The 22,389-nt window shown below is 32.2% G+C and overlaps 1 protein-coding gene across 1 annotated transcript in view; it reads right to left on the bottom strand.

The window, feature by feature from the left end:
* LOC149793237 (uncharacterized) overlaps positions 1-22,389 on the bottom strand; it is an 87,945-nt gene that overhangs the window by 26,477 nt on the left and 39,079 nt on the right. The window contains exon 7 of the mRNA XM_089968969.1: positions 16,383-16,436. Coding sequence (XP_089825095.1) covers positions 16,383-16,436 — 54 coding nt within the window. The remainder of the gene's footprint in view (positions 1-16,382; positions 16,437-22,389) is intronic.

Below are 22,389 nucleotides of genomic sequence, written 5' to 3'. Positions count from 1 at the left end.
AAAGATCCGAAAATATTTTTGAAATATTAAATTAAGTTTATTCGTGCGTCAAAACACGATATTCATGGTAAGAACGTCACAGCAAGTGCTGTAATACACGAACATTCCGACAAATGAGGGAATATCCGATACATGTGCTTTTGCCTGTCAAAATAACTTGAAACATCAAGGTTCCAGTTTAGTCCCAGCAGTATATGAAATACCACGTGACCAGAAAATATAAAGTTAACAAAATACTATATATCAAAGTCGATATACAGATGTAGTAAACTGAAACTTACGTGTATTTCCTCACAGAAAGGTAAATTATCATGTATTCATGTTTATTTGGCACAGAACAGAGACTGCAATCGACGTAAAACAGTCAACAATATTCCGAAAGTCCATATACGTAAAATAAAATCTCCGATAACCTAATCAAAATGAGATCCTGTAGATCTCAGCAGATAGTCGTGGGGATTAGCAATATATGTTCTAAGCATATGGCTCTCTTTAGATATTGAGTGACTGCTTCTGATAGAGCAGCGATTGCACTATCATCAAAGACTCTAGTCAGAACACGATAGAAACTATATTTGCCATTATGCTTAAAAATGTTTTTGGTAATTTATTTACACTAACACGACATGCAGAGACCCATTTGGTGGCCTTGCAGTCTGGCTTTCCTTGCATTGCCATCAAATTTGAACTGTATAAGAGTATAACACCCGGATTTTGTAAATATCCATTCACGTTTGTACTTTTCAATGAAAGCTGTTAAGACTTGACTCGAAAGAGTGGTGTTCGAATTAATCAATTAGCCAATGACTATTAGATATGGTTTCGAAGTTGATTAATCCATCATACGATTTTCAGCTGAAAAAATGCGCTTGTACAAAATGATATGACATGTATGCATAGTTTGTCTTAGACTTATTCTCCGAATGAAGTTGCGAAATAAATCGTTTTTCTTTTGATGGTTTTGTTTCCTTTTTCTGCGAACTAATAATATTTCCTTTAATGTGAAGATATGAGTGCGTTTAGATGACCTTCAACGCTAAGGTAAGTACATATGACTAAGAGGTCGGAGTGATGAGTTAGAGAGCTATGAAAGCGTCGTCAGATTTAGAAATGATACCTATAATAATTATGTAAAAAGCATACCGAATCTCCAATAGGAGGGCAATTTTCCATTTAGTTGTCATTTATTTCTGCACCATGTAGTTATTTTTATATTATTTCGAAAGCTCAAAGTGCTTGACCTCAAAGTAAATTGTCCTAAAGCAGTCCTACAATTATAACACAAATGAGACTAACTGAAGCAAAGTTTGGGTGGAATGTCTCAAATATTACATTCCAGATGATCGTTAATTAAATACAACTCGAACACCCTTTTTTACATGAAGTAGGTGATTTTTTTCTTCATTAGAAAACACTTCTGGATCATACAAGCAAGACATGTATACTCTCTCTGCTCTTAGTGTTCTAGTGCAATCATGAAAATCGTTTTACAATGTGAACAGGTTAAATATCTCACACGTATGGACTTCGGAGTAACCATCTATGGCAAAAGTAACAACTGGCTGATAACGGGCCTCTTAAACTTTCATGCTATTCCATTTTCTTTAAAATTAGTTGGTAACACAACAAAAATACATGACATCAAACTATTAGCTATGACAGTAAAAACCTTAGGCCACAAACAAATTCAGTACCATCCATGTTTAAATATTTATTTAACAGAAACGGCACTTTCTATATAACAAAAAATACTTGACAAACTATTAACGCATATTCCTCTGATCTTTTAAAGAAACTGTTAACTGCTTTAATTATTTGATGACATATTTTGAAAAATGAATAATCCATTCACCAATCAATTAAACATAATCTATCTATGTATCTATCTATCTATGCAACTATGTATGTATGTATGTATGTATGTATATATGTATGTATGTATATATGTATGTATCTGTCTATCTGTCTATCAATCTATCTATCTATCTATCTATCTATCTATCTATCTATCTATGTCCCTTTATATATATATATATATATATATATATATATATATATATATATATATATATATATATATATATATATATTGCTAAGTCTCTTATGTCTGGGACTGTTTGTTTTGATTGTCACTTTAGATACACCTTGTTGTACGCCTAATAACCTACTCACAACCCTTAACATACACATAGCGACCAACAGGTAGTGTAGGTGCTGCAAATTACTGTTCGTTTTGCTTTTTGTCTTCCTTTTTATCGAATATATCTAAAGATAAGCATAGTTTCGAATTGTCTAAAAAAGCCTAATTCTCTCCAACCACAACAAATTTATCATTAAAGGTCTCATTGGCCGTAATACGCATGTAAAGCCCCAGTAATATCACGAAACCATGAAAAGTTTTGCAATAAAACATATTATTAATAAATAATATGGCTACCGAGGAAACTGGCGGCAAGCATGACTCAAATGGTGTTCATCGGTACGATACGTCATGAAATGCTTAATAGCAATGGTTGTTGTTGGCATAGAAGTATGGGTAATACTACTACTACTACTACTACTACTAATAATAATAATAATAATAATAATAATATTATTATTATTATTATCCAAAAAATAATCACTTGGAAATCGTAAGTGAATCGTAACAAAAGGAGCCGTTACATATAAATAGCATATTTACCAGAAGTTCCAAAGAGCTACCAATCACATAAAGTATATAACATGTGTGAATTAAAAGACGTTTCTGATTACTTGATTCTATCTTGTCTAAAAATATCGGCCAGTGACTTTTCAAATCCAGTGGCAAAAGAAATAAAGTAATAGCAGATCATACCGAGATGTTCTTATAATTATCAATACATACAGTAAGATTATGTAAATAGGGTCATGTGTGTTTTTGAAGAGATACTTGTTCAACGTGTATAACCTTAACACGTAGACAAATATTAGGGCAGGCATGGTTATGCCTTGAAAATATTATTTTAACTTCAGCCTTTGTATATGACAGAATGAATGGAGTTAGCGAGAAATAAAAAACAAGGAATGGTGACATTGATACTATATATACTATTGCCTCTTGAAAAGAATGATCAATTACTGATTTTTAAAGTGTACTGTTATCATAATTGAATCGAACGTTAACGGATTTTATTAATGCAAGTGGAGACTGACATGCTTAACGTGTCATGCAGCCATTTAGTTATAGTCATTCATTACAAAACTGTCAATGGTTACCTTTGCATTGCAATACTGTATTATGCTTGCAACAATAATAATTGTAGCAAAGGACATTGTTTCAAAATACGTAAAGATAACTCAGTTGTGCTCAAACAAATTGTAGATTTAACATTAGTTTAAGGTCAATAATATAATAATGCTAATAACATATCAGTTAAAAAATACAACATTGCAAATACGTTGTTAATTATTCATAGATGCCTTGACTTTATTAAATAAGTATCAATATATATTTATTACTCGAATGCCATATGGTGCCAATGCTTTAACTTCCGTTCTCAATTTCATCGATGACATACTGAAATAAGGAAATTTATATTACGGTGTATGTATGTTGCAAAATGACACAAATCATAGGCTAAATTGTTACCATAAAACACACAGTATATAAACATAAAACGTGATTACTTAATTATTTTATACTACTACTACTTCAACAACAACTAAAATACTACTACTACCACTAATAATAACAATACTACTACTACAACTACTACAACTACTACTGCTACTACTACTACTACTAAACTATTCAGATTGTGTATCTAAGATGATTTAACAAAGCTATGACTTTATTAAGAAAATTGTTTCGATGCAATAGCAAATCATTTCATTAGACAGAAATCTAAAAATGTTATATGCAAACAAAAATGGAGACGTGATAATTACAAGCGTTTCATCTACATGTGGCACATTAATACATAGCAATAAATTGGTAATTGCTGCAATGTACATTAATTAGAGGCATAGTATTATGTGTGGTAATATATAAACAAAACAATTACAGCATAGCCACAATTCATTCTCGCCATGTGCAAGATATGTCCCTCTTTCTATATATATATATATATATATATATATATATATATATATATATATATATATATATATATATATATATATATACACACGCATGTATACATACAAACATATTGATATATACATACAAGCATGCATGCATTCATATATATATAATATATATATATAGATGTATATACACACTCATGTATACATACAAACATATTGATATATACATGCAAGCATGCATGCATTCATATATATATAATATATATATATAGATGTATATACACACTCATGTATACATACAAACATATTGATATATACATACAAGCATGCATGCATTCATATATATATATATATATATATATATATATATATATATATATATATATATATATATATATATATATATATATATACATATATATATATATACATATATATACATATACATACATACAAACACATATACAACACATACATACATACATTTATTCGCTGGTATTCTGACCTCACAAATTTGAAAAATCGTTAGCGAAACCATGGAGCTTTCACATCGACATTTAAAGCGGTAAACGTCATTGAAATCCTACCCATTACGGTTCAGATTTCTTGAAAAAGGACGAATTTATAAAGATTGCGATGAATCCAGACACCGCATAGTAGTAGAAGACTAAGAATTGTGTCCAAAGTAACGTCAAGATCTATTGTGAAGAGAAAAATGTTTAAACTTTAGTAAAGGCTGCTCATACAGCTGGCGAGTTTTCCTTGACTCACAAAATTCCTTTTGTAAATAAGTCTTCCTCTCAGCAGACGTTTGTTAAACAAAAACCTCAATCTCATACTAATCTAACTTTCAGGAATCAAATCTCTGATAAGTTAGCCAGAAGTCCTTGTACCTTCCTATGTGTCCCTATTGCAAGGAAAAAGGGCTCGTCATATATCATTGCTACAGATTGAAAAATAAACAACTAGATAAAGACAGCTATTCCAATGCTCTTGTTTGAAACAGATCAAGGTCATGGGCATGGATTGAAATCAATAAATGTATTGAGTCAAACAAACCACAATCTTATTTTATTATGGAGAATTAAAAGGCATTCGTGGTGAAAGGTTCCATATGATTTACAGTTGATTATGTCCTGCCTATCACTGTTTATACAATAAGATATACAGCAGCTTCTTGGAGTCTTTAATTTACAGGCATTTTGTCTTTATGTGAGAAGTCGTCTTATAGTGAAATTACTCCTATTCATTGAGGAGAGTGGTGCTTTGTTAATGTTCCTCTCCACTGTGCAAGTTTGTCATCAGACGTAGTCTCAGGACTAGTACAAATCTAACAGTGATTTCCTTACCCACTGAAAGTATTCATTTATTACTAGGCAATTATCTATCTGCAGGAAAGGTTGTTGTTAAACTATTTTCACATGACAAGCGTTGTTGTGGATCAAAAGTCAATAATATTGAAAATGAAGTCTCTAATTTGTACCTTGCTTGTGCATATGTCAGAACTATGAATAATAATCCCCTTGAAAATGATGTTGAGCGGGTCCTTATTCCTTCTGTTCACACATGCGTTGATCTGTCGTTTAGTGAGGTAATTTTAGTATTGATTACAGTGATCAACTTTGTAGCACTGATTCTTTTTATTGTAATCAGTGTTACAAACGACTGCATTTGTGTCGAGCAGGAACAATATCCCAAGATCTCCTGTTTATTTTAGTTGGCTATTAGCGAAGCTGATGACACACCTGTACCAATTTGTTAATTTTGTGAAAAATGGGGTCCTTATGAGAAATTAGGGACCACCTGAGGTAACCGTTGGTGACGAGTGGTCGATCAGATATCATATTTCTCTTTCTACCTTGCATGGTTAGGAAATTCTTAGCTAACTCATGAAACTCCATTGGCTTGTTCTTTAGGAGTCAAAAAACCGTATCTTACTCATAATATAATGACTCATCTTTATTGACCGCAAATTAAAACTGGTGTTTCCAAATACTGTAGATCTTGTCACACATGCAATATGGTAAGAAAACTCAGTCAGAAGATACCTAAGGATCGTCTGCAACCTATTCCTGTATTGTGTGAATCATTCAGCAAAATAATGGTCGACTGTGTCGGTCCCTTGCTTGCAATCATGACAGGCAACCAATATTTATTGATCTTAAAGTGTGTGTCAGCAAGAAGTCCAGAGACAATTCCTTTGGGGAATATAAAAATTAAAAGTTAAGAGTCATGCAATCGGATGTAGTGACTTTGGTATAACCATTCTTCGGACATCAGAAATATTTAAGAATATGGAGCACTAACCTATGCGTTTAAAGTCAGAAGTAAGGAGTACACTAAAACATGAATTCACCGTGTATTCCAGTGCCGAAACCAGACAATACTTTCCGCATGTACACAGATATAGAATGAGCAGTGTCACCAAAACAAGGTTATTTCCAATGTTAAGATGCGATGTCTGCTTTGAAAAAATTAGCAATGAAAAACATGTCAGAAAGTTTGACCTTTTGAAAGGAATCTGGCAACTTCGGCTCCCAGAAAGAGCAAATAGAATATCGTTATATGTAAATCCAGATCGGCTTTATCAATATAAAGTGAGGTGATTTGGTAAGAAAGGTTCCCCTTCAACTTTCCAGCTTTTAACTAATATGATTAAATTAGGTCTGGATAATTGTGACGCATTTACTTCGACATATGGAAAGACCACGTTAAAATTATTCGGAAGTTCTTAGATCGACTCGTTATTGTAAATGTGACAATTAATTTAAATACAAAGGAGTTTTGTAGTTCTTGTGTTACAATTTCATTATATATTAAACATAAGATTAAGGCTATCTCTGAATTCCCATTGCATATCAGTAAAACACAACAGATACAATTATTGGGCATGGCTGGATATTATATGAATTGTGCTCCATTTTTCATTAATTGCTGAAGCCCTGGCCAATGCGTTGAGTAAGGAAACTTAGTTTCATTGGTCTGACATATTCCAGGTGGTGTTTGATATATTAAGTCCCATGTTTAATAGTATATCATTTCTTTCAGCTCCAGATTTCAGTCAGTTATTTAGAACTTCTGTTGATGCAAATTATACAGGGTTGTAGGAGATATGATGCAAGAAGACAAAACAAGCATGGAACATCAAGTGTACTATTTTATTCCAAAAAGCTACACAAGCACCGCAGCATTGATTCAACTCTCTAGAGGACATATGTCGCTTTCATACTGGCCTTACTTGTTTTTGAAGTGTATATTAATCCCGCGCCTTCTTCGATTGTTGTATTCATTGATTCCAAAAATCAAATAATGTTGAGATGGAGTTTGATGTTACAGTAATAAAACATTGAAATCAGATATGTAAATGGAAATAAAAATCTAACTGGACATGCTGTTTCACATGTTCAAAAGTACTATACTGCTTTATTCTATATATATATATATATATATATATATATATATATATATATATATATATATATATATATATATATATATATATATATATATATATATATATATATATATATATATATATATATATATATATATAATCCTTCATAAGATATTTACTTACTTAATTTTAAATCTAAGTATGGTATGTATATTTAGCTAATATGTCTAAAAGAAAGTTTTCTCTTGTACACGACTTTCTTTTCTTGATGATTGGAGGTGTTATGAATATATAATTTGTATTGTGTTTGGACTTGTGTCCATGATCGTGTGGTATGTGTACCGAATTAGTATAGTGCGATTGACTATTGTCCATACTTGAAGTTTGTACCTACGTGACCATTTTTGTTATAAACAACAAACTACATAGTAATTTTGTCTATGATGGTAGATTATATATGAAGTTTATGAATCGTAGATAAACTTTGTTTACCTACGTTTGAGTTCTAGATATTGCCTTTATTATAATCTTAGAAGTATCTAGAAATTAGTTTTTTTTATACTGTTTGAAGGGCATTTCTATTACGATGACGCTAATCTTGGTTCTCGAATTTCGTCTCAGGGTTTTACATTTAGGTTAGTTATATTCGAGTTACTCATTTGATATATTAACATCAGTCTTTAGATGAATGAAGTTTAATTATATTCAGTTAATATTTAAGAGGATGTATTTATTTATGTTTTGGGGAGAATTACAAATCATTAATTAATAAATCATTAATTGGGTATTTTGTGAATGTATTTAGAGACACGTTGGATTATATCATTATGATAAATCAATCAATAGTGTTAGCAAATGAACAGTAATCCGGGCTCTTGTTACGTTAACAGTTTAAGATTGAAATTCAATCGGAACACCACTGGAATTCAATAGCAGTGCTCTTCATTTTGGACTTTTTATGACTATTTGGATTTATTTCACAACACTAAAATTTCTTTTGAAATTTCAACTTTGTAATGTAGAGAGCTAAATCTTGTATTGATTTCTTTACTAAAAGTATGTATTTCACAAATTTAGATAACTTAGGATAAGCCAATAGAGTCCTTAGAACACTCTTTATAATTTATAAATTTCAGCAGCATAAACAGTAAATTATTCGCGGCTTCTGGGGCAGGTATGTTATGGAACATTAATTTCGTAGCTCATGTTTCATCAGTTCTTATCTGATCATTGTTTAACTGAATTTGACTCTTAGGCAATAACAACGTTTGATATCTTCTTGGGTCCGTTATACATCATGAAATCAATAGTATTCTACTTAGTTTAAAATCTTAAATTTGATGAAGCGTAATCTTTCTAATCTTCCAGTTATTTCAGTAAAACCTTCTCCAATAAATATACTGTATTTTCTCGTTCCGCGTTTGCAATCTACTTTGCCTGGACAAGACAAGATTTTGTTACGTTCATGTTACTCAGTGTACACTATAAGAAGGATATACGATAGGCGGTATCATACGCTCTCTTCTATTTAGAAAACCTGTACTTCATAAAGTTTCTTTTCCGTGTAAGATCTTGTCATTGTTAGTTGCGAAATGAAACAACGATGTTTACCATCTGAAACTCTATTTCAATGGCTTGTTTATGTTGACAAGTTTAATGTTTCGAACAAATATCCACATTACCTACTCTGCACGCCAGAAATGGGATTTAGGCAACGCAGCACATGGCAGCAGTAAAAGTACCCTAGAACTGCGTAAGAAGGCATATATTTTCATACAGCGCCCTCGTTCATGAATCACTTACCAAATATTGTATAACAAACGCAACATTCTCTACATATTTTGCTATCAATATAACAACCAGGGTCTTTTCTAGTGGATGGCATATGAAGAAATCATGAAGCAATGTAATTTACAGTGATAATAGCACTAATAACACTATTTAAAACGATGTACAGTTTCATATGGAGCTGTCGATACATTATTACAAATGGTGCATATTGATACAAAACCCTGCCTTTACCATATATTTTATAATGAAATCAGCATCCTATACCCATTTTGTTATTTAAGTTAAAACAATTGTCTTTTTATATCTTAAGGCAAATAAAGATATTTTAATGTACCTGGGATATTTGTGCGATGCTGTGTTTAACTGAATCTTGCAAATTTACATTATTAAGCTGTATCTACTTTTTTAATATTGTACACGTCGCTCAAAATGAGACGTACTTTAAAACAAAACCATTTCTCCAGTAACTAAATGCCTTTTGTCCCTGATTATTTGCGCTTCTGGAGACACTACATAAGATGAATGCCAGAATGTTTAAGTTTCTGGCATGTTCTGTCTAGAGACTGATGTCATGTATTCCACTTTGTCAAGGTTTTTTGCAAAACAAGTTCTTAGGATAAATCTGACATGTTCTGCTGATAAATACAGACTTTTTAAAAATACAATCAAGATTTTTCCCAGCTTGAGTCTTCCATTATTTGATAAGAAATCTCTTCCAAATTGAAAATTATGATAAAAATTACAACATATTTAGGAATATGAATTATAGTTTCGTGATGTAATTTTCTCGATAGATTTATTTATGTTTGTTTTGTGCTGCTGATATCGCTCTGAATTGTTTCTTTTTTGTCGGATGGTATGTACAACTATTCAAAGCCACACTTTCGAGATAAGATAGATCACTCGCAAAGCCAAGATAATGTGGTAATCAAACTGAAACATACTTTTACATCCTTAGGTGAGTGTGAATTATGACATCTTCATGTACATTTCGCATATATTAGCGAGGACAATCAAAGCAAAGAAAGGGATACTGTTTTGAATGTGCATGTACACTAATTAGCACGTCTATTAAATGAACCAATACATAGTCCAGTAAATCGCATAGTGGTTAAGATTTTAACGCTTGATTCGACATAGTTGTGTTCCAATTACACAGTTTAGTAAGGGCTGTTAGACCGACGTTATGCGCATGAACAATTGGATATGTGAAGATATTGGTTCCTTTTGACTGATTTTAATGTTGAGGTAAGGACATAAGAGTGGCGAAGTGAGTGAGTAGACGAGGCATTACCAGAGGCGTCATATCTGGAACACGTTTATTAACATAATAAGGTGAAACACACATTTACTTTCCAACATGACTAATTGTCCATTCTATTGTCATTTGTTCCCACCATTTGATTATTTTTTCTATTATATCCTAAGATGACGTGCTTTATCATTCTTAATCGTTCATAATCTCCCTACAGCAACCGTACACCAAAACCCAAGTGAATGTAATTTATTTCAAAATTATGCTTTCGAGAAGTAAAACTGTAATTTTGACATAAATGAGAGTTAGTTAAGCAAGCATATTTTTGGTGAAAATGACACAAATATAATGGTCAAGCAGATAGTACAAGTTAGTATAAATTGAAAACCTAGCTCAATTTAACACAAAGGGCAGAACATTTGTTTCCCTAAAAAACACTTTTCCATCATAGGAGCGAGGTAATGAACCTTCATAATGCTTGCAATATTTAACAGGAATCATTACAACTACCTACAATTGTGTAACGGCAACATTTGTCGCAAGCAGAGAATGCTACAATACATTGGGGTTTTAACCATAACTGCTCTCATCGTGACCACCATCACCAACCGCTAACCTTCACACTAGACTACGGACCACCATTAAAAACACTAAGTAGACCATTGGTTTTAAATTTAATTCTTATAGAAACACAATTTTGGTACTCGCCTATAGATTTTCTGACATCCAAGGAACATAACGACTGGATGATTTGGCGCCACTTAACCTCTGACCATCGGCCACTGATGTCCGAATTAGTTGGTGAAGCAACAAAAGTACATATGTCATAGGACTACAAATATATGTTATAACAGAACGCAACCGCGACTACTGACATTAAATATATGCCATACATATTTAAGCCTTTAATGACATGGCACGGTTAATCCCCACTTTCTACATACCAAACATATATGCTACACGATCAACGCCTATTCGTCCAGTTACTTTTTGGAATCCGTTTACCATAATGACACTGAATCTTATAAAAAGGAATCGTGCATTTAATGGCAAATTATTCTTTACATTGATGCCATTTCTCTTCTGATAATGACTATGATTTCATACACACCTTAATACTCGATTTGTCTTTTAACGCGTACGCGTACTTTAAGATCCATAATTAAAAACATAAAGCACGAACAGCTGGAACTCGTGATGAAGTAGTAATCCTTTTCTTCACATTCTACTTCTTTTGCATTTAATTAAATATGTTTATCATCAGCAAGAATGCATTCCTCATGGGTGATGTCTGGCATGTAAGGCGTGGCTACTTCTCGTGTTCAATCAACTTTATATACTTTTCATAAAACATTAGTGAGCCACATATACATGCCTGGTAATGTTCATGAATCCCACATAGGCTGCTTCTATTTTAACATCATTTTATCCAGTTAAATGTTTACATCGCAACCCAAGCAAAGACAAATGTAGAATCATATTGTCAAACAAAGACCTGATTTCCCCATAAAAGTAATGATTAAATATAGACTAGGTTGTAATGCGCATGAATTACTTCAGTATTTGCCGGCCACTCCTAACAACAGTGAAAAGCGAAATTGTAGTTTAGAAAAATGAAATTTATACTAAATTACTATTTGAATCATACTCTTTAAATGTTCATACTGGGATATATCTCATACGAGCATGATTTCAATAATAACGTTTTCAATAACTTATGTTGGTGATTATATTATAAGTAACCTTATTATTGTACATGTTGGATGAAAAGAATACGCATTTTTCGAATTCTACAAGGTAGTAAATCAATACAAATATGGAGTTTTTAAAAAATGCCCTAGTCACTGTTGTTTGTTTTTAAATAGATATTTCTTTACATATATATTCTTGAAGAAAGCCATCTGATACAATGGTCTCCAATATAATACTTATGGGGGAGTTTTATTAGGAAACAGTGTTGATCATAATACTTAACTATTTTTTCTAAAGAACAACAATTTCCAGAGAGAAATAACAGTTAATTACTCAGTTTTGCGTTATATTATTTTGGTAATTGTCTTAAAAATCTATATAAAAATGACATTTTCTAAAGGTGTACATATAGTAACACTTAATATTTGGCATGACTCATAAAGTCAATACACTTTCATATACTAGACATTCTTAATTCCTCTTACAGTAAAATAGCTAATCATTCAGCGAATGTTGAAATCCATGTATGATGGAATGGTACAGTTGTCATTTCATTGAATTTATTGACCAAGGTGAAGACACACACACACACACACACACACACACATATATATATATATATATATATATATATATATATATATATATATATATCCTTTCACTACAAACTGTATAATTGCTGAAATACTCTACGATTAAATTTCAATATTTTTGCATGCTTGCAATGATAATAATTGTATTAAAGGACAATGTTTCAAAATACAAATAGACAACTTATACTTGTGCATGCTCAGGACCAAAAGTAGGTTTTACATATATCTGCATAATCAAGGTGAATAATGTACTAGTGCTAATAAAATATACGTTAAAATAATGCAAAAATTACAAAAGAGTTTAAAATTTTCAATAGATGTTCTACATCAAAGCGCTGCATAAATAAGTATGAATAACTAACTAGATCGGCATGTCAAGCACAAAAAAACATATAAATAAACAGGCCTAAAGAATGTTTATAATAATATTCTTACAGTGGTTCATGTCATTCACAATAAAACGAACTCAAAATTTATCACAAGAGTATGATGAAGAAGAGATGATGCTTTGGAGCAATGAGAGTTTTCTTCAGTTTGCCCACTTTGCTTTCACAAATGTTTAAATATAAATAAATATGCACACGTCCAATTTAAACGAAAAAAAGAGAATCTGAATATGTCCCTCTCAATGGTAAATAACTCTGAGTGGCCTGGTATCGAATGAGAACTGATTATGAATTACAACTCTTCCGTGAAGAAACACAAATATAATTAAAGCATGTATCATTTGATGTAATTTCCTTATCTTCCTTTCCTTATACCATGGTTTCCTTCTCGTCTGGAAAGAGAAGAAAACCCACACTTTTGTAGATTTTACGTACTTAAATAATCTATCGCTATTCTGCGAGAAACAAACTCCGTTGATTCACGCCCTAATTCTCTTTTATTCTGTTTAGAATGTGGCATAAATGCCAATGTCAAGGACCCATTATGAAAATTGTACCAAAAGAAAAAGAATGAATGGTCAAGTTGAAAACTTAAACTATACAATCTACACAGATAAAGCATGATTGTTTACATATTGTACGCTACTACTGCAACTACTACTGCTCCTACAAAATTATAGGCATTGTACTTCTAACAGCATTTCACATGATTTGTGTAATAATACCACGCGGGTTGTTCGCAAGAAAATACTTTCGGTGTAATATATATTAATGTCGAGAGTAACTGGACAGAAATTAAATAATGTTATTTGAAATCGAAATTAAGGGCTAATATATAATTTCTTTATCCTAAATTTTGATTGTATTGTAAAGTTATACATATTAATTGATAGTAATATAAAGGTACTTGCCATAATTTATATTGATTTAGGTACATTATTATTTTTAATATTTATCTAGTGTAGTTATTGAATGATACAGAGCTTCAATACAAACTAGATTGTAGACTTTATATACTATCATCAAACCAAATCGACACATCTCTGCATCCGTCTCTCTCTTTCTCTCTCTCACTGTTTATATCTATCTCACTCCGTGTGTGTGTGTAAAAACATTTATAATTTAAATTTTAAATTTATATTAAGTTCTGATCCAATGCTGATGAAAACATCAGATTAATGTGTACCAATTTGATTCACGTTTTATATCTGCCTGATGCTCCCAGTATAACATAATTACTTATTAGTTACAGTCAATTTCGCTTTGTTAAAAGTCGTTAAAATGAAGTAAGCAGATGGTCGACAGAAGGTGTATCCTTCTAAACTGAAAATATGTAATAAAGAATTTAGTTTTAATATTCTGTTGAAAAAAATTCTTTCTGAAATTCGGTTCATTAAACTGCTTGTCAACATAGAGGGTGAAGACCACTTCATTTCAAAACCAAGTTTTAAATCTCTTTTTTTCTGAACTTGCTTTAGGTGTCAAAGAACGATTTAAATTGATTTTGGAAACACGTCGATGACACAATATAAATATCCGTAACCTGCTTGTAATCTGCCAAATGAGAAACGTTAGCTAAGTCTGCTTGCCATTAATGTGAACCATTTAGGTTGATATTCTGAATAAGTTTTGTCAAATGGGCTTTTGTAACGTGTTCCTCCATTTTTGACTCAGCCATTTTCACAAATCTGGTACATCTACACTTATAAGCTTGGTTTTAGCGGCACGATATAACTCCGGTACTACTTCTTAATCCGCCGCTTGTGCAGGAGTGTAGGGAATAGTAGATATGAGTGTCTCCACCAATGGAGTTCATTGTAGTTCCTCGATATATCAACCACTTTATGATGCTAATCTTACAATCGTATGGTATGGGCTTTGACAAGTCTTGATTTTTCCGACGAACAGTGGAAGTTGGGGCTGATTATGGAGCAGTGAACAACTTCTTGATGTCTTTTGTTCTCTTCTGGCTTCTCTTTCCTTTTTGTCTTAAGCTGACGAAGGTCGATATCGCCTTTGTATCAAAAATTGTATTTATTCTCCATTCTCAGTATGGTAGAGCGTCAAACAAGGAGCTGCATTCTTACTAGCTATTGGATCAAAAGGAGTTTGAAGCATTCCTCGTGTGTCTTCTTCTTCTTCCTTCCTTGTGGTTGTGTCTTTTTTGGTGACTTTGAGATTGCTTTTGTAGATCTTTTTTAAATCTCTGTATAGGTTTAGATGTTTCGTGTAATGCTTTTTGCAGGAAGAGTTGAAGACGTTCCAGTAGTTATCTTTATCGCTGTGATTACTTTGTACTCAAAAATGGGTTCAATCCATTAACGAATTGAATTATTGTTGTAATTGTGACATACTGGCTGTTTTACCGAAATATCAATAGTACAGACCTGCACACAGAAAGTACATATTTTCTGTGTAATAGTACACATGTCGATCACATAGTGCAAACACTAACAGCAGATTTTTAAAGACAATTTAAAATCAAATTAAAGAAAATACATCAGATTTTAAAATATCATTACAACAGTTGATAAAGATATTACGATATAAAATTAAACAACAACACAGTAATAGACAACGTCCAGTTGTACATTTGCTTTGTAATGAGTTCCAGCCATCGTTTTAATCGAACCAAAGTGAACATTGGTCCTTTGATAAGATCTGAAGGTACAAGTTCGATTTCTCTCACAAAAGCGTAATTTCGTTCTACATCCTTAGTTCGTCACACCTTCTAAAAGTGGTCCACCAGGCCTAAGAAGGGCGAATATACTTTTAACAAGGATAAACTCAGCATGAATACAATCGTACAAGTTTAAACATCATACCTTTATGCACTTTATATATGGTCTCTTTATGTGCTTATTGTAGGATTTGATTTTGCATCGTACGACTGGATTTACTCAGTACCTAGAAAACTTCTTAATGTTTAGCTAAATGCAGAAGTAGTCCGTTTCTTTTCTCTTCTTTGTAGGAAGATTAGTGTCTTGGTGCGAAGACGAGAGTGGTGTGTACTTCTTGCTGGTGACATATTTGTCTTCAGGAGAAGCGAAAGGAAGTGATGTCTACCCCGTACGTGGTTTTTATAATGGAATTCGTCTCCATTGATTGTTGGCATTTTGTATCTACTACATTTTGGAAACCATTTGACTATGATGTGTTTTCAGTTGATGTTGATATAGATTGATGAATTATCAGTAATTAACATAAATAAATTATTAATATACCTTGTGATGCCGATGCTTCATCTCCTATTGTTTGTCGCTGTGGATTCCTTCTATCTGGAAATAAAAAAGTAATTAATATTATCATTTTTAGTGTCACGTACTAAAATAATTCATTGTCATTATATCAGAAATAAAACGGTTGATTCAAGATTTGATTTCTTTTCTCCATTTTAGCAGCATCCCTAAGCAAGAGCCTGAACTACTGACTCTGACGGGAAGAAAAACATCTTCTCTTCTAAATTCTCAATAAGTCTCCTATTCATTATGTTACGACAATATAATGTATAGTGTACAACATCACTAATAAAACTTAGAACTTAGTAGTATGGTAAATGGTATGTTATGTAGTTACCTCTGCTAATTATATGTTATTGAGTTTGCTTATTTACAAGAAAAACCTACCTTTCCCATATATTGTATAGTTAAAACAACAGCCCATACAGTTGTTTTCTTATTTATTCCTAAATATCCGGTTCTATTAACTGAAGGTAAATAATGAAATTCTGCTTTAGCCATATTTTTTTCAGTTGTTGCTTCGTAATTAACTATTTCTTGACATTCAAACTAATTTCCTGCATTTAATTTTCGAACGTTGCAACAGTGGTCAGAATGATTATAAACTAAAGGCAAACACCTTTCTTCTGTGATTTGTATTTTGTCCCCGATGATTTGCTCTTCTAGAAACTCCAAATATGAAGAATGTCTGTACGATTTTAGTTCCAGAATAGTATATTTAAGAGGCATATGCCCTGCATTTTGGTATTGTCAATTTGTGTTCAGACATTAGGTACTAGATCATAGGATATAGTATGCTAGCACGTAGATACTTTGATTTATAATGACATCGTGATTTTTTTCCAACTGATCTTTATCTGGCTTTATAAAAAGAACAATAAAGGAAATTTATGACCAGAACGCGAGAGAAAATCTAGGAATGTCATGTTATTTTACCGAACAAAATTATGTTTTCCTCTGTGCTGTTGATTCTGCTCAGTTGGGTCAGTTTTGTTTTTTATTCGATCGTATGCAGAACAGGTAGAACAGTGTAGACGAGGAGTCAACTGATATAATGAAGAATCTTTTCACAAAACTGAGGCACTAATGTATAGTTTTGCTTTCGCCGAGCAATAACTTACAAGCTCACGATTTCTATTCGCTGCCAAGAGTGTATATACAGTACCACCTGACCACCCAACACTGAATGGGAAATCGATAGATTGATATCTCGCAAAGCAAAATGTGGCAATTAAACTGAAACGTACATACACATTCTTTGTGAATGGTGAATTGTGGCGTCTTCGTTCCTAATTGACAACGATTAGAGACTGCAATTCAGGTATAAGACAGCCAAAGTTTCGAAAGTATACATGTGTTAATTGGAGCCTTTAAACTCCAAAAAGCAATGAAAGCTACGGTAGATCTCCTCTTAGTTGTATGGAAGTTTAGCAATATTGAAAGGGGTGTGGCCGTTCGTGGTGGAATAGAGTCCACTATCGCAAAAAGCCTGCCTAGAATACGATATAAAATACTATCATATGCTCATTTTCCCCCGCGAACTTTACATTGTCAGAATCGTGCAGTATTACCCGATATTGAATCCGCGCTATAATACACACATAACATTCACGTGCATAAATGAACTACTTTCTATTGTAAACAAACAATGGACGCAGGCGCCAGTACTTTTGATTTGTACCCAAATCATGTACACTTGCGTAAGAGGCTCTTTACGTTGTAGTTGATAAATTTGTTTCTGAATGAACTAAAACAGATGTTTCGTGGACCGCCACATACCAGCTGCTTTGGCACATTCCGCGTTGATACAATGTTACAAATATAGGCTAGCTACAGTATATAACAGACGTAAGATAAAGTCCTTACAAATAACATGCAAGTGACAAGTCATATACTCTCTTCTTGAGCTGGTGATAAGAATGGCAAAATAAAATATACTTACAGTTGTACATCCTGAATTTCCTCAAAAAATGTATTTTCTTAATTCTGCAAATCCGAATTAAATGAACCATGTCATAGGTTTTCAATATGGATGACACATTTCGAAATTGTGCTGTAATTTCGATGATAGGTGCAATTGCATCCTCTTTACTGCACTCAAAATGAAAAAAACATTAAATTCCATAGCATCTTTTTGAAAATTGCAATTGAAAGATTTCATATTTTCCCCACATTATGATTTCAAATATTCAGTGACAGAAACAGAAACACATTTGCAGATGTAAACAAGCTTCTCCCGCGCCGCTTCAATCCGATGTATTTCGTGTATAATTTGCACAGATGAATCCAGTCCAAAATCACAAACTTTCGTAGAATCGAATCAAAATACCAAAATATATTCATTCCAGATGAAATGGAAAAGTTGTTGCAATGCGCATTCATTCACAATATGACTGCAAATTTCAATTTTGACTAGACACGCCATTTTCTTTCAAAAGTTATGTTGAGCGCGCGACTAAGTTCAAATTTTTCTGGGTGGAGTTATGTGCGCATTAATAATGATGTTGTTGTGTAATGATAAATCTGCACTTGAATATTTAGTTTTTGAATACGGCATTCATTCATTTACGTTGTTTCTTGTAGTGTATTTTGTTTATATAAGTAAGCAGTAGGTAGAATAAGAAAATGAGCATATAATACAAAGGTTACTGCATTTGTATGGGAAAATATTAACTCGTTTTGTCGGATGGATATACTGCACTCCCAAGGTCGTGCAGTATTCCATCCAAAAAACTCGTTCATATTTTCCCATACAAATGCAGTAACCTATAATTATTGTTATAAATAATAAACCTTGTTTTATAGCATTTATTTAATCAGTCGTAACATGCACATACTCTTTTTTCAAGTAATTAATCTGCTTTTTGTTCCACCTTCATAACATTTGGAAACTTAGTTTGCTTTATTACGCACGAATTCTGTCAATGTCCATCCATTTAAACTTTACAAAAAAAAAGAAGCTAAGGCTTGATTTCAGTTAGGGGTATTCCAATTATTCAGTGTACACAAGATTTGGTAAATATGGCCTTCACGCTGAGATGAGAAAAAAGGATTGGTGAAGAGGGGTGGGGGCTGTGCGTCTCAGTACTAGTGTCGTCAATTTTGGAAAAGGGTCCCAATCCAAAGTATGCAAAAGTCATACTGAATGTCATATATGATAAATACATTTAACTGTCATTTATTTCTCCACCAGCTGGTTCGTTTTTTATTATCTCCAAAGCTGACGGGTCATGATCATTCCTAAGCTCCTTATTTCAAACATATTCGCACCCACAACCGAAATTATTTGATTTCGAAGTAATAGTTTGAAAACTAAAATTAACATTAATACTATATAAAGAATAACTAAGAAACAAATTTCCGTACGATCATCAAGTCAATCGGTATCTTAGAGACGAGATCAGTTCAAAACGATAGGGAATTATTAATATATATATATATATATATATATATATATATATATATATATATATATATATATATATATATATATATATATATATATATAACACACATATACATTCCCGTTTGAACTGGTAACTGCCTAATCTTGATCACCACTGCTAACGTTTGCTTTCTCTATAGGCAACGGCCTTCATAATTTTAAAGATGGAATCAAAGGAACAGAATTCAAATTTAGCAGTGATAGTAACAAACACCTTCTTTCCGTCAATTATATATTATTGTGACAGATGTGGAACGTAACGACGAATAGCTGCTTGTGTGCCACTAGTCCTTTGAACCTAGGCCACCTACTCTGAATTTATCTTCGATAACAACACAAATGCTTGGGCTACACGAATTGCAAATATCTGCTGTTAAAGCGAAACCTAGGTCATTGATCTAGGTCCTTTGTCACCCACCTTTGAATATTGTATGGTAAAGCTATCCACCCATTATATTGATAAAACTTATTTGGCATGAACGATCAGCGCCTGTTAATCCATTTATCAATGATGCACTAAACAGATTGAGATCCTTTACCACATTCGCATCCTATCGTATGATAAAAGTATCATCCATTTAATAAAACAAAATTTAGACCTGCCCTTTACTTCAATTTTCAACACAACATTTTATATGGGTCTCTTTTGTCGGGGAACTTTAAGTTTTAATATCCGCCATGTATTCAATTCATCTTTAAACGTAATCACAACTTTCAAGATACAGATATACAATCATCCACATACACCAAGTGCATATCATGCAATTATTATCTTTTTCCCCACTTAACATCAATTCTATTAATTAAGCATATTTTTCATCAAGACTGACTTCCGCATCGGTGATGTTTAATATGTGGGGCTGGGCGACTTACCATGTTCTATGTACTTTAAATATATTCACCTAACACCAGTAAACAAAGTGCACATGTGCCGTAAATTTTAAGAGTCTCTCTTAAGTTGCTTCTATTTTAACATAATTGTTCTGGTTAAATGTTTAAGTTAAAACGCAAACAAAATAAAGCATAGACTCTTAATGTCCAATATAATGATGCATTGGGCACACTTATCAAACATTTGAAATTACGAAAACTCAAAGAAGGAAAATAATACCTGTGAATTAAAATTTTCTCTGATATTTTGAATTGCTTTGTCGAAACATATCGACATGCACTTCTTCAAAAGCAAAAAAGTATGAAGTAGGAGTCAATCAAAGTAAGATCTTCTTATAATCATCGTTTATATGGCTTTCATTAATAGCATTACAGGAAAAGAAGATAAAACTAAACTTTATGGTCATACAATTGTTTTTGTGGAAAAGTACACTCGAAACTTTGGAATAAAGCATATGTATAAGTAATTCAGTTGAGCACCCTATATATTCTTTATTTATGTAATCCATAATTTATTAGCTATGGTAACATAATATATTATCGTGCTGATAAAAAGTCATAATTATTGATGAATTATCAATAAAAACATAAAATAATGAAGCATTTATCATGTGATGCCAATATTGTATCATTCATTGTTTCTCTCGACGTATTCATTCCATCTGGAAAGAAGAGACAACTTATTACCATTTTAATTCGATGTGTACTTTAATAATCCATTGCCAATGTATAGAATTAAAATGGTTGATTCAAGGTTTTATTTCTTTTCTTCATTTTAGCTGCATGGGATACATGACAGTCTAAACTACCGACTCTGACGAGGAAGAGAAATTCCGACAAAAATTGGCAATAAATTTCCTATTCAATGTTATTGATCGCTCATAATAATCTTTTTAACATTGATGTATGGTGAATATAATGCTATGAAGTCGTTAATAATGACATTCTATAGATTTTGAAGATTTCGACGAAAAACGTACGTTTGCTATATATTTTGTACCTAAAGCAAAATTCCAAAACATCTACTTCTTAGTTATACCAAGCTATTAGGTTCTTTCATCTGATGGCAAATAACTAAATTCTACTGAACAATAAACGTTATCTGATATTACATTGTTATTAGATAAATCTTGATATCCAATTGGTTTTGCTGTATTTCATTTTCTCAAGTTGTAAATATTGTCAAAATGATTAGTAAGTTAAGGCCAACACCTTTCTCTGGAACATTTATGCCTTTTGTTCCTGATTAGTTACTCTTCTAGATACACAAGATATAAAGAGAGCCTGTACGTTTTTAGTTCCAGAACAGTAAATTTAATAAGCTCATACTCAACATTTTGATATTGTCAATTCTTGTTTAGATACTAATTCATAAGATACATTTACTATGTTCTACTAACAGGTAAATAGTTTGATTTAAAATAATATCATGTTTTCTCCCAAATGGGCTTTCGATACGAACTATCAGTCTAAAGGAATATCATGACAAAAATTAGAGCAAATATTTAGGAATACTAAAATACGGTGATTGATGTTTCTTTCAGCATAAAATTTAGGTTTTGTGTGTTTTATTGATGTTGCTCTGCCGTATATTGTTTGTTTTATATTTATATATATTTATATAACGGTGTCATAGAGAATTTAATTAATCAACAC

This window comes from Sinohyriopsis cumingii, chromosome 8 (assembly GCF_028554795.1).
Source record: "Sinohyriopsis cumingii isolate HCF-2022 chromosome 8, ASM2855479v2, whole genome shotgun sequence".
Classification (NCBI taxonomy): domain Eukaryota; kingdom Metazoa; phylum Mollusca; class Bivalvia; order Unionida; family Unionidae; genus Sinohyriopsis; species Sinohyriopsis cumingii.
The sequence above is the reverse complement of the archived record's forward strand: the minus strand, read 5'-3'. Positions and strand labels throughout refer to the sequence as shown.